Raw genomic sequence first — 14,070 nt, 5'->3', positions numbered from 1 at the left:
AGCAGGAGGAGCAGCAGAGGGAGAGGGAGAAGCAGGCTCCCTGCTGAGCAAGGCACCCGATGTGGGACTTGATCCCAGAACCCTGGGATCATGATCTGAGTGGAGGCAGAGGCTTAACTGACTGAGCCACCCAGGTGCCCTATTTAATCAAGATTTTTGATAGGTTAGCCTCTCTGCATTTCAGAGAAGCTGTGGGTGGGAGGGTGACAGAAGGTGCAAGGGTGAACTGCTGCGGACCTTCCCATTGATAAGCTTTATTTCCAAAGAGGCTGTGTCTTCACTGAGAGAGAAGATTGGGCAGCTTTTCCTTCCCATCAGGAAGCAATGTAAGTGGGGAGGAGTTTAGAACAATTACTACACTGTTTTCTTGTAAGAATGGTGGTAATTAGGTATTAAGACATCTACCTGAGCCAGCACACCCAGCGGGAGGCTAGGTCTGCTTTCCTGAACTACTTAGCTGTAATCAGAGAGCGGAAGGAGCGGTCCTATGTCACTTGGGCCCCTAATTTCATAACCTCTCCCATGGTGTTGGTGTGTTTACCCGTGGCTCTAAAGAAGAAAGGAAACCAGAGGAAACATTAAAAGAAAGGAAATGCACCTCTATACAATTTGCCTCTTATCTGAAGGAGAGAGGCAGGGCCCTGGGCCCTCTTTCTCTAGGGGTCCTTGGTAGCTCTCTCGAAAGCACCCATCTCAGGAACTTCAAATGTCTCTAATAAGCTTCTTTTAAAATCAATGCAGAGGCTGATGCAACGGAAATCTTCGGCACTGACTGGCTCATTGCCTCTTGCTCTGACAGAGGCAATGCCCAACTGAGAGACCAATAGGCCAGTTGGGTCTCAGGTCTCTGCCCCGGGTCCCAAGGCTTGGTTTAGGACTAGTTCAGCTCCAGAGGGAAGAAGGTTCCAGTTTACAGTTGTTCTGGCCAGAGTCTCTCTAGAGCTGCACTGTCCAGGGTGGTAGCCACTGGTTACATTTGGCTATTAAAATTAATTATACTAAAATCTAATAAAAAATTCAATTCCTCAGTTGCACTAGCCACATTTGAAGTGCTTAGCAGCCATGTGGTGGTTACTGGCTACCATACTGGACAGTGCAGACATAGAACATTTTCATCCTTGCATAAAGTTCTGTTGAGAACAAAATGTTCTAGAGAGTAGTTGGGAAGCTCTGTTGTGACACCTAATAGAAGTTAACTGGACCCAAACTTTGGAGTACCTTCCTGGTTCAAAGTTGAAATGTGTGAAGGTCTTGCTGAGCTGTCTGCTACTGAGAACCACTTTGGTAGACTGGCTTATTCTAGATAGACCTGCCACATTTCACTGGAATGGGGCTGGCTGAGTGCCTGGCAGGGCAGCCAGCAGCAGGTGTGGCATTGAGAATCACAGAATCTGAAAGTTCATCTCTAATATTTCAATGCTAAAAGAATTCTCACAGGATCTCACATGGACATTCAGCTCCTTTACACACCCCAGCTGTTGGGCATTCCCCTCCTCAGGAGGGAGCCTTCTCTGTTGTTAGTCTCTGGTTGTAGGGGATGTCTCAGGCTAAATTTTGTTCTCTGATGTTGCACACCTGCTCCTTGTTCTACCTGACTTCTTACAATCTTTTGAAAACCGTTAGCTTCCTCTTCTTTTTGTTCTAGATCGGTGACTCCCAAATCTTACTGGCTGTTAGAATCGCTTGGGGATTAAAAGAAGACAGGAAGAGTCTGAGTCCCAAACCCCAGAGGTTCTGATCCATTAGATCTGGGCTTTAAAAAGTTTCTCGTTGATTCACTATATTGTACACTTGAGACTCATACTATGCTGTGCGTTCACTAATTGGAATTTAAATAAAAACTTAAAAGTTTCTCAGATGATTCTGATGGTTGGCCAGATGAGGCTTCAGTGCTTCTCAGACTTTAGTTTTATTTATTTATTTATTTATTTATTTATTTATTTATTTTTTATTTATTATTTTTTGACTTTAGTATTTTTTTAAAAACTGTGGTAACACATAAAATTGATCATCTTAATCGTTTTAAAGTGTACAATTCAGTGGTATTTCGTACATTCAAAACATCCTACAACTATCACCCATATCTAGTTCTAGAACATTTTTATTAGCCCCAAATCAGATTTCATTGTTTTTAAGAATCACTGGAGGGTTTATTAAAACACAGCTCCCCAGGCCTCACCCCAGAGATTCTGATTCAGTAAGTAGGTTCAAGTTCAGCCTGAGAAATCACATTGTTAACAAGCTCTTGAGTGATGCTGCTACTGGTCCAAGGACCCCACCCTGAAGAGCACTGCGTTTGATCCTTCCATTCCATTCCTCCAGATTCTCTCACTTTCTCATACCCACCCTTTTGTGTTGTTACCAAAATTCAGCATTTAGAAGTGCACGCAGGATTTCAGGTGGGGCCTTGTGAAAGGCCAGCATGCTATGATGGCTGACAACCACGACATGTGCCCTTGTGTTAATTCAGCCCAAATTCCAACACAAGAAGCATTCTGTACCCCTCACACTCTGTGACCTGAGATGTGGCTTTTCTTTTCCTTTCCTTCCCTTCCCTTCCCTTCCCTTCCCTTCCCTTCCCTTTCCTTTCCTTTCCTTTCCTTTCCTTTCCTTTCCTTTCCTTTCCTTTCCTTTCCTTTCCTTTCCTTTCCTTCTTTCTCTTTCTTTCTTTCTTTCTTTCTTTCTTTCTTTCTTTCTTTCTTTCTTTCTTTCTTTTTCTTTTCTTTCTTTCTTTCTTTCTTTCTTCTTTCTTTCTTTTCTTTCTTTCTGATTTTATTTATTCATGAGAGACACACAGAGAGAGGCAGAGACACAGGCAGAGGGAGAAGCAGCCCCCCTGTGGGGAGCCCGATGTGGGACTCAATCCCAGGACCCTGGGATCATGACCTGAGCCAAAGGCAGACACTCAACCACTGAGCCACCCAGGTGTCCTGTGGCTGAACTTTCTATTGTGCTATCATCATAGGGTAGGAGAGGAACAGGCAAAGAAAGTCTTAAATATTCTTTAAGAAATAAAAGCACAAGGTGAAACCATGTGAAAAGCACATGTGAAACCATCACAACTCAGGAAAGAGAGACTTTGAGATTTCTGTTTTGAAAATAGGTGAGAATTCCAAATACTGAGTACTAATAATATCCAGTAGTACCTATATTTAGACAGTGATTTGGATGTTTTAATCCTCTGTCATGTATAATTAAAATAATTTCTTCTCATGACAACACTCAGGTATATATCTGGTAAATATGTGTTTAGTATTTATGTAATTGAACAAGTTTTCTTGACAATCTCAAGTGCAGGGCTGGTATTACCCCTAATTTTAGTGATTTGCCTGAAGTCAAACAGCCAGCAGGACTCAAAGTCAGACCTTAGCACTCCCCACTCTGCTGGCAAGTGGATCTGCAGATGAAGGCTTGGTGACACCATGTGATGATTCTGAAGCTCACTGGGGTAGGCTGGGGTCAAGCACAGGTTTTAAAAGAAATTTGGGCAAGTCAGCTCCTTTTCAGTTTTTTTCTCCTAGCAACTATACTTGTTTTTATTTGTGACTCCCAATTCAGAGGCCAAGTACCATTTCCCAGCTGTCAAGCCTGACATATTTTTTCCCGAGGTATACTAAATGCATCGTGGGACCCTGCATCTTGGAGAGATCTGGGTTGTCTGAGAGCCCAAGAACAGCTGGGGAACTGAACCACAGAAGAAGGCCAGGTTTAGATGTACTGACTTGGCTGATTTATAATGGAATGTAAACCAGACATCAATCCTTTACTTCCAGGTGGCTGAAAGAGTTGTTTGACAATCTAGCTGGCAGGCAAGAGCGATGACAAGCTTTGCCCTGGGTTTAAAATTATGTTCAGTTACTATATGGGTTTAGGCATAGACATAGATATTTTATGCATACCTGGCACAGACACTCCGTAAACATTTACTTCTTGGACAAAATCTACCAGTCCGACTATATCAGCGACTTCAGTGGTGGCCACATTTTCCCCTTTCCAGCTGGAAGAAAAGGCAAAGTTAGTGCAAGTTCCTGCTGGTCCCCAGCCCAGGCTGCGATGACAGAGCAGGTGGTGTTTCCCCCAGACCTCTGTAGGGTATCTGCACTCATTTTCCCATCTCTTGCCCCAAGTCCACTCAACATAGTCGTGGGAGAGGGATCCTGTTTGAGACACAAAAAACAAAGGCCTAGGACTAAATAATAAAATGTGAAATTCCAATCTCATGACATGAAACATGATACAAAGAATGATGTTGTTCTCACGTTGAAATACAGGTTTGGCCGAAGAAAGGCCCAGGAGATGAAAAATAAATCTCTATGAGTTTTTGTTGTGTTTAGATCGCTCACTTTCCTTACTAACTTTGGTTGCTATTTATTTCAATTTAATAGAATTTCATCCTTGTATTTCAGGGTCTCATGGCAATGGGAAAGCCTTTCCTAGGAGATATACTTTATTTGCAGGGAGATTATAATGTTAGTGCCCAAGCAATTGCTACCTGTCCACCTAATAAAGAGTTAAAATTTGTCTTATGTTTAAAAATTCTTTAGATTTCCCAGATTTATCTTTTTAGTAACATGAAGGTAGCATAAAATCACGGTATGGATCCTGAGTCATGGAACCCTGAGGACTACTGGAAACCCTGATTTCATGGGTGAAGGGATTGGGGTTAAGAAGGGTTACCTGCCTTAATAGCACAGCTGGTCAGGAGTAGAGGCAAGCCTAGGAGCTTGGTTTTCCACATTCATATTCTTGCTCTTCCTACTATAGCCAGACAGCTTCTATCCTTTCCTCATTCATTCATGCAAAGAGTAATCATGCATGTCAAGCACTGTGCTAGGTGGTGGTGCTGGTGCTAGGGAACCAGCTGGCATAGGGCCTGGCCTCAGGGAGATTACACAGGAAGGAATCTGATTCAACCAAAGAGTCATGAGGCTGGAGGACCATGCTGTTGTTGGGATTTACTTTTATAGTCTTAGGATAATGACTTTCAAAATTCATGGTGCTGACTTAGATTTCTGTAGGAGACCACCTGGTTAGGGATGGAGAGTGGGAGGGAGGAAAACATGTGGGCTCAGAACCCCTACCCATCACCTCCTGTTCAACTAGATCAGTTCAACTTTAGTTTGCATTTGACTTTATCTGAAGAAAGGCCCCATGATTGGAAACAGTGTGAAAATCCCTGGCTGTTCTATGACTGTCTGGTAATAACTGAGGATAAATGAGAGAAATTGGATGGACTGTTAGGCTACCAAAAATTGGGCACAGGTTTTCTGCCTTTTTCTCATCTGGTGTTGCTCAACTAAGGTATCTGTGCATTGCAGAGTGACATTTCCTGTGTTTTGTTCCTTATTTTCTGGGAATACAGAAGGCTGAACTGGTGTGCCAAGAGATAGAAGGAAATGGAGCATCATAGCCAAAGTAGAATGCAATTCCAATTTAGGAGTAAGCCAAATTGTGCATGTGTTTGTTTTTGGTTCAATAATTCGAAGAAACCAACCGGAAAGTATCTCCAACTCTGTCATGGAAGTAGATGAAATTTTCATGGTCAATCTTTAAGAGATCTCCACTATTGAGATAGAGGTCTCCTTTCTTAAAGACATCTCTCAGTTTTTTCTTCTCAGTCTGACTAGCTGCTCCAGCATAGCCACTAAAGGGTGTAAGTTGTGTGATTTTGCAAACAAGGAGTCCAACTTCACCTGACAGAAGAAAGTACATTGTTATTTTATGTGCTAGCAGTAGACAGATTTTATTATTAGCATACTCTTAAAACTGTTGCCATGTACTAAAAAATGGACATCTTCCCACATGGCCCTTAAACCTGCTCCAAATACCATTTTTTAACCTTACAGGGGCTGGTACTAAGTCTATCTTCAACAATGAAAAAATTAAAGACTTTCTTTGTAATTAAAATACCCTCAGAAAAATGTAGTGCAATGTTGTTCAAGTTGTATTTTCAGTTACTTTTATTATGAATCATTTACAAAGCTGACACAATATTGATCTCATTTTCTATGTATAGTGGCAACATTCAGAACAAAACTCTCCCATACCTTTGGAAACTTTGATGCAATATCCATTTCCATCTCGCACAGGTTCATCTTTCTCCACATCATATTTAATTAGATCATAAGATATGACTTTCTAGCAAAATTAAAACATATCATTTTATTTATTTATTTTTAACTATTTTATTTATGAAAGAGAGAGGGAGAGATAGAGAGTGCATGCACACACGAGCAGGGGTAGGGAAAAGCAGGCTCTCCGCTGAGCAGCGAGCCTAAGCGGGGCTCGATCCCAGGACTCTGGGATCATGACCTGAGCAGAAGGTAGATGCTTGACTGACTGAGCCACTCAGGGGCTCATTTTAAATCATTAAATCATTTAAATCATTTTATATCATTTTAAATATAAATTCCTTCACATATTTTCCTTTTTATTGTGATATAGCATATATACGGAGTACAAAAGTACACATATCTTAAATGCCCAACTTGATAAAATTATACATGGACACATCCATGTCACTACCATCCAGACCAAGAAATAAAACATTTCCAATACCCCAAAAAGTCTCTAAAAATACACTAAAAAGTAAAATCACTCTCATATAAGTGATTGGGTAGGCGTATCATAAGCGGGTTTTAAAAACCTGTATGCCTCTGTTTCACGTTTCCATAAGTTTTCCAATATATTTAAAGTTCAGTGGTATAATTATTTCATGCCCATGGCTATAAAATGATTAAAACTCCACCATATTTCACATATACATTTCAATGGTATAAGAATTTAAATTTATGTAGTTCATTTAAAAAAATAAATTTATGTAGTTCAGTAAGAGTAGTGAGTGTATTTTCTCTATTAATATTCTCTACTATTATTTTCTCTACTAAGTATGGCAGTATTTAGAAGTAATTCTTAGCCAGGAAGACTGTGTCCATTCCAAACTTATATTTAAGTCTACATAATAAATTAACCAATCATATATTTTAATTGTAGCAGACAGCCATTACAAAGCAAGCAGCATTCACAGTCAGCCAATGTTAGATCTTGTTTATTTGCAAGGTAAAAAAATTTGGAGGTAATAACTAACGCTTCTTTCCACATCAGCTGCAGGGGCATCTTCTTCCCCTGCCTTTTTTTTTTTTTTTTTTTTTTTTTTAGTTAAAAAATATTTTCTTGTTTAAAGCAGAAAAACTGACAATAAGACATGGCAATGAATGGATGAGAAGCAAAGAACTAGTAACATATAGCACCAACTTCTAAGGTTGTCAGATTTAGTGTAAAACAGAAGTTTCCTTGTGACTTGTCTTTTTGAGGGTCAATAGTAATAACATAGATTATCTTGTACTGTGTCTCAATCAACTCAGCTTTCTACCCTTTCTTGTCCTGAACTGCATTAGACCTGGGTCCCCACAGTTTGAGCTGGTGCAAGTTGAACTGAAACTATCTAAAGACTGACCTTATCAGCCATGGTTCCAGTGGGGAGTAAGCAATAGATTCTCGGCCTGTAGCAAGCGCTGCCCAGTACAATTTTTTTGTGATAACGGAAACGTTCTACATCTATACTGCCCAACATGGTAGTCACTAAACACACGCAGCTACTGAGCATTTGAAATATGGCTAGCATGAAAGAAGAACCGAATTAAGAATTTCATTTACATAATGTAAATATATATGGCCACATGTAGCTAGTGGCTAGTACACTGGATGGTACAGGTGTGGAGGACAGTGGCAGGACCTGTGTAGCTGATGTTTAGCTGTCACTGTCAGAGTGGTTCCTTGGGTTTCAGAATGCCTTGAGATAAGGCCAGAATGTAACAAATGGGATGATAATAATCACTATAGCTAATAATTATTCATGGATATTATAGGACAGGCATTGGGCTATATCCTTTAAGGATTTTTTTCCTGTTATTTAATTTCTTTCTTTCTTTCTTTCTTCTTTCTTTCTTTCTTTCTTTCTTTCTTTCTTTCTTTCTTTCTTTCTTTCTTTCTTTCTTTCTTTCTCTTTCTTTCTTTCTTTCTGATTTTATTTATTTACTCATGGCAGACACAGAGAGAGAGGCAGAGACATAGGCAGAGGGAGAAACAGGCTCCCTGTGGAGAGCACAATGCGGGACTCGATCCCAGGACCCTGGGATCATGACCTGAGCCAAAGGCAAATGCTCAACCATTGAGTCATCCAGGTGCCCCTAACTGGGTTCTTTCAATAATCCTTCTCCCTTATTGTACAGTTTGTGTCAGGCACTAGGCTCTACATTTTCTCTTTTTCTCTCTGTTTTACAAACAATGAAATGGAGGCCTAAGGAACAATAAGTGACTTGCTCAAGGTCACTCAATTAGTATACAAGGTGCCAAAATTTGATGTCTCAAGGCAGAATTCTTCTGCACACAGATAACTATATTTTGTACTCAGCCCATCAGTGTACTGGGGACACAAGTTGCCTGGGACCTTTGGTGTATCTGTTCATGGTCAGGCAGGAAGGGCTGCCAGTGGCATAATGACAGCAATGATTGCTCAAGCCAGGGGAGGCTCAGCCTTTACCGAATGTTCCTGGAATTTTGAAAATCACCCAGGAGACTGACTGCTCAAACACACAAAAAAGGCAAAGAGATTATACGGAGACTCCAGGCAATAAATGCCTGAAAGGGAAAAGAGACTGCTACATGAGCTGGCTTAAAATTGGGAAATATCTTTCTAGTGGAGTTCTCAGGCAAACACAAACATTTGTGAGGTCTTAAAACATAGCACAACATAGTCTTCTAGTTCTCTTGAAGGTTTAAACTGTGGTTCCTAATAATGGGGCCACAGCGTTTGAAAAGCACTGATACCTGTGCCCTGCCTCAGAACAACTGGATCCAAAGCTCAAGGGGATGGCACCCTGCTCTCCTCTACATAAAAAGTTCCCCAGGTGATTGTGACACACAGAACGATGAAAGAGAAATACCACATTTCACAGTGTGTGGTGAACTTACGGAACTAGTAGCCTTCTGGTGTTCTGTTGTCTGTAGAAATGGCATCAGGAGACCTCACATAGGTTGCAGACAGCAAAGGCATAATAGGTTGTTATTAAGAGAAATTAAGATTTTAAGTTAAAGGGCCCTGTCATTTTGTGCTCATGTCATAGAGAATGAGCAGACCTCTCTCATGGTTACACGGATTGGCCATGGCTCTGATGCAGCATGAAATTCTAATAACATCATCATGACACAGCTTTTAAGAAGTCTCCATATTCTGAAAACTGGCTACATATGCTTCGTCTTTCGGACTTACCTTCTGTAGGTAGTTTATTCTCCCAACGGCCCCAATTTTTCTTGTATAATTCAAAAAGGCAATATTGCCTTCTGTGGCAGCGTATAATTCATAAATACAAATGTCTCCAAATCTCCTGATGAATTCCCTCCACACATCCTCTCGCAAGCCATTTCCTATTGCCAATCTCACTTTATGGACACGATCATTGGGTTTCTGTGGTCGGAGGAGAGACCAAATTAAAACCACTCTGGAGACTGTACTTATATACTAGTAATTGCCTTTACATTTCCATATACTTATGTTGCTTATGAGTTCACCTTTTCTGTTACTCACGCACATAATGCCTCCTCCCCACCAGCTGACCTAGCTTGGGCTAGCAGTTAGGACTCTGATTTAATAACCAAAAGGCTTGGCTTTTCCTGTTTTGAATTTTAAAAGGCAGGGTGAGATAATTTTATAGAACTAAGTGATGCCAGCATTTAATCTATATTCAGTCTGAAGCTAGAATAATGTACTGATTGCTTTCTTGATGGGACTGGCGAATCTCAATGAATTGCCAGAAAGGAGGGACCATATGGGAAAGATCTCTATCAAAGATTGACACTCTGAAGCAGCAATAGTCACTTGACAAAGAAGCAGAAAACAAGGAACAACAACACAGGGAGAAAGAGGATGATTTTCTACAGAGTCATTACTGTTAGGGCCTCAGGGGATTGGAGGAGAAGACTCTTGATCACGCCCTCATTTAGCAGATAAGACCCTGAGGTCACAGAACCAGGTAATGCTGAACCATGGCAATGAAACTGTCCCAGTGGGATTGGGAAAGGGAAGAGAGAGAGGAAGCTGGCTCCCAGCTGCCTCAGGTGGCCTGGGAGGAATATGCTTTGCTATAAATAAAAATCGCCAAGGAAAAATTGTTTTGAGTGTAAGAACTGGAAGGAGAGCTTGTGTCACCAACAGAGGTGGAATTAGGACCAGGCTGCTCTCCATTTAACCACAATCACTTATGAGGCCCCCGCAAATATGTCCAAATCTATGGTAATTTAAATGATATTTTATATTAATAAGGCAATTTATGTCCTCTAGGAGATTACAGTCTAGTGGGAGAGAAAGGTAAATAAGTATAATTATATTTTATTTTTTAAAGATTTCATTTATTTGATAGAGAGAGCACAAGCAGGGGGAGTGGCAGGGAGAGGGAGAAACAGGCTCCCTGCTGAGCAGAGAGCCCCATGTGGGGCTTGATCCCAGGACCCTGGGATCATGACCTAAGCCGAAGGCAGACCCTTAATGAACCGAGCCACCCAGGTACCCCAAGTATAATTTTAACTTGAAACTCTTGTAATTCTATGATCTTTAGCAGGAAACAGAATGGAACAGGTAGAGGTGCTTGGTAACTAGGACTCTCATATCAAGTGTGAATTTCTTTGATTGAACAGCAATTTGCTTATAAGGACAAATGTTCTGAAGAGCATTTTTTACATTATTTCCTATTCTGTGAAATCACTATGAAGTTATTTTAGAGTAAGAGTTCCTCTTTGAAAAGAGCTGTTGTAATAGGGAGACTGGTGGTTCTTTGGTAAGGGGAAAGCCTTTGATATGACAGTTCAAAACCAAACCAAAACAAAGCTTGAACTGAGTTCCCTGCCAGAGGAGGCAACGGGTCAGGGGAGCAGTGCATATGCATTTCATTTTTGAGTAGCTCCTTGGTTGAAACTAAGGTGGTGAAGCTTCTTCAGGAGTCCTAACCAATAAGATGGACAGATACTGGTCACTCGTAAAAACTGGGCCCCTTGTGTGGCCTTTCTGAGAAGGAAATGTGTAGAGCCCAGGAGTCTCATGCAAGTATTCTTAATCAGGGTGTTCAGGAGAGGTCCCTGAGAAGCCTTTAAAACTTCATGAACCTAGACGTTCTGACTGAGTGGGAACCTATTCTCTTAATCAGCTCCCTAGGTCCATAGATCACTGAATCGATACATCTTTCTCTATTTCTCATGGTATTACATTCCAATACACCCACCATAAATGAAAAAGGTCATCAGTCAAAAATGCTTTCAATTCACCTAACCTACTGAACATTATAGCTTAACCTAGCATACCTTAAATGTATTCAGAACACATACATAAGTCTATGGCTGGGCAAAATCATCTGGCACAAGGCCTATTTTATGATACAGTATTGAATACCTCATGTAATTGATTGAATACTGTACTGAAAGCGAGAAGCAGAATGGTTTCAGGGTATTGGCTGTTTACCCTCGTGATCGTGTGGCTGACTGGGAGCTGTGGCTCACTGCAGCTACCCAGCATCATGAGAGAGGATTGTACTCTATATTGCTGGACAAAAAGATCAAAATTCAAAACTCAGCATATGGCTTCTACTGAGTGTGTGTCACTTTCACACCATTGTAAAGTAAAAAAAATCATAGGTCTAACCAGCATAAGTTGGAGACTATCTGTATTCTATTAATGATTACGAGGTACCCGTAAGTGGGGAGGCCATATGTCTGGTTTGCCAGGGCCAGTCCTGGTTAATTCATGTTGTCCTGAAGTGTTTATTAATTATAGTCCTTTCACTCTCAAATGTCCCCATTTGGACATTGAATTGCAGGGTCACCCATCTATATGGCACTGTGTTTAGTAAGTGTCAGCTTTTCAGAGACCCTGTTCCCGGCCCCACACTGCTGACCCTCACTGCAACCTCCAGGAACAAAACATCATAAATATTTAAAGAATACTGACTTTGGCTTAAAAATAACCTCCTGACCTGGGGCTTACCTGCTCTTAGGCCCATGTGAGAAGCTCCAAAGTAGCACTCCAGTGTGTACACCTAAGACCTTACGAAGCCCATATGCTGTCTGTAATCAGCTTCTTAGATTATTTTCTTTTCTAATGGGTGGTGGACATCTATCTCCCCCATTAGATTGTAAATTCCTTGAGACCAAATATATCTCTGTATCATCTGCAGTGCCTGCGCCTGTGCTTGCCTACAGTGCAATGGCTGCAGTAAAAGGAGTGACCTCTACTGGGAAGTCCTCAAGTTCTCTGTTGGGCAGTTAACAGCCAGGACAGCAGCCCAAGGGCAGAGGCTAGGGCACGGGAGGCTGCAGGTGCCTGGGGCGGCTGAGAAGCAGGCCAGCTTCACAGGTGCAGCTGGCACCTGTGGGTGGGAGCTAGCCGGGCTGTGTCATAATACCATTAGCTCGGTTTTCATCATTTCATTGTAGACTGAGGGATCCTATTACACCAGCAGAAGGGATTAAAGCTGTAAACTGCAAGTGCTTGTGCACACACACTGGGAGACCCCAGAACCTTCTGAGATGTCTGGTTCTCACCCAAGTTTTGCTCACCATTGGCTGAGAGTATTTGGTGTGACTTGAAGTTTCCTTCCCATATGAGAAACCGTATTTCCTCATTACAAAGTTCACTCCTCAAAAGAACTATCTTTTAGGTCAATGATCACGCACTTATTTTTCTTTAACCAAGGCCGAACCTTTGATTCCACATAAAGAGGGGAGAGGCCACATGTAAAAAAGCTGGAGGACTTGAATCTGTACTAGGATTTAATAACTACAGGGTGAGAGGGCAGGGTGTCCAGCGAGGAATGGGAAGCAGGTAAACAGACTAAGAAGAAAACTTTTTTTGAGGGTCTTACTGCTCCATGCCAGGCATTTGACCTTTGTCGTCTTACTCGAGTTTCTATAAAATCCTGCCAAAAGGTGATAGGTCATGTAAGTATTTGCCTCAGGGACAACTGGGTGGCTCAGTTGGTTAAGCGTCTGACTCTTGACCTCAGCTCAGGTCTGGATCTCAGGGTTGTAACTTTAAGCCCTGCATTGGGCTCCATGCTGGGTATGGAGCCTACTTAAAATTTTTTTTTGCTTCAATTGAAGAAACAGAGTCTCAAATAATGTGCTGGAGATCACACAAGTAGCAATGTAGTTGCTCTAAGAATCAAATCCAAATTTATGTGATTGCAGAGAGAGCTCTTTTCTTTAGTTAAAAAAAAAAAAAAGAGTGGCACATTCACAGTTTAACATTCAAAGCATCGAAAGGCTTTTAAATGGCAGGTGCTGTCAGCCCACTTGCCTGCTCCATCCTCTGCCTTTCCTCTACCACCTGGAGCCAGACACTGTCCACTCTTGTAGCACCTTCCTCTTCTCTCCAGCTTCTAAATTATATGCTTATACTACTATCTTTTGATTCATCAATTTTAGACATTCTTTCTTTTCTTTTCTTTTTTTTTTCTTTTAAAGATTTTATTTATTTATGAGAGATGCAGAGAGACAGGCAGAGACAGGCAGAGGGAGAAGCAGGCTCCCTGTGGGGAGGCCTGATGTGGACCTTGATCCCAGGATCCCAGGATCATGACCTGAGCCAAAGGCAGACCCTCAACCACTGAGTCACCCAGGTGCCCCTATTTGTTGATTTTCTATTGTGCTAGAGGAAGTTGAAGCTCTCTATCATTTGCTTCAGTTTTTCGAATATCACAGTTTTTGGTTAACTCAATATTCAGTGCTCACATTATTTTGCTCATCATACACTACTGATGAGCCAAGGAATATACTCTGACCATATATATATATATTTTTTTACTCTGACCATATTCTTGAGTCAATTAATTTTTCCTGGAATTCACTGCCACTTGCTCATTTGCTTCATTTTCTTAGTTTCTATTCACGGGTGTTTCTTCCATCCAACAGTCTCGAAAAACTATGTTCTTCACGGTGAAATCCACCAGATGGTCTCATTTCTTTGTTCTCTTATGCTTCCTTTCAGCCCTCTGCTCCAGTCTGGACTGGTTGCTTTCCAGGCCT

The 14,070-nt window shown here is 41.4% G+C and overlaps 1 protein-coding gene across 1 annotated transcript in view; it reads right to left on the bottom strand.

Annotated features, from left to right (window-relative positions):
• Positions 1 to 14,070, bottom strand: part of SLC27A2 (solute carrier family 27 member 2) — a 40,825-nt gene that overhangs the window by 2,532 nt on the left and 24,223 nt on the right. The window contains exons 5-8 of the mRNA XM_038580393.1: positions 9,272 to 9,466; positions 6,048 to 6,138; positions 5,495 to 5,693; positions 3,900 to 3,997 (exon numbers count right to left, since the gene is read on the bottom strand). Coding sequence (XP_038436321.1) covers positions 3,900 to 3,997; positions 5,495 to 5,693; positions 6,048 to 6,138; positions 9,272 to 9,466 — 583 coding nt within the window. The remainder of the gene's footprint in view (positions 1 to 3,899; positions 3,998 to 5,494; positions 5,694 to 6,047; positions 6,139 to 9,271; positions 9,467 to 14,070) is intronic.

This window comes from Canis lupus, chromosome 30, assembly GCF_011100685.1.
Source record: "Canis lupus familiaris isolate Mischka breed German Shepherd chromosome 30, alternate assembly UU_Cfam_GSD_1.0, whole genome shotgun sequence".
NCBI lineage: Eukaryota > Metazoa > Chordata > Mammalia > Carnivora > Canidae > Canis > Canis lupus.
This window is presented reverse-complemented; position numbering and strand designations above follow the sequence as displayed.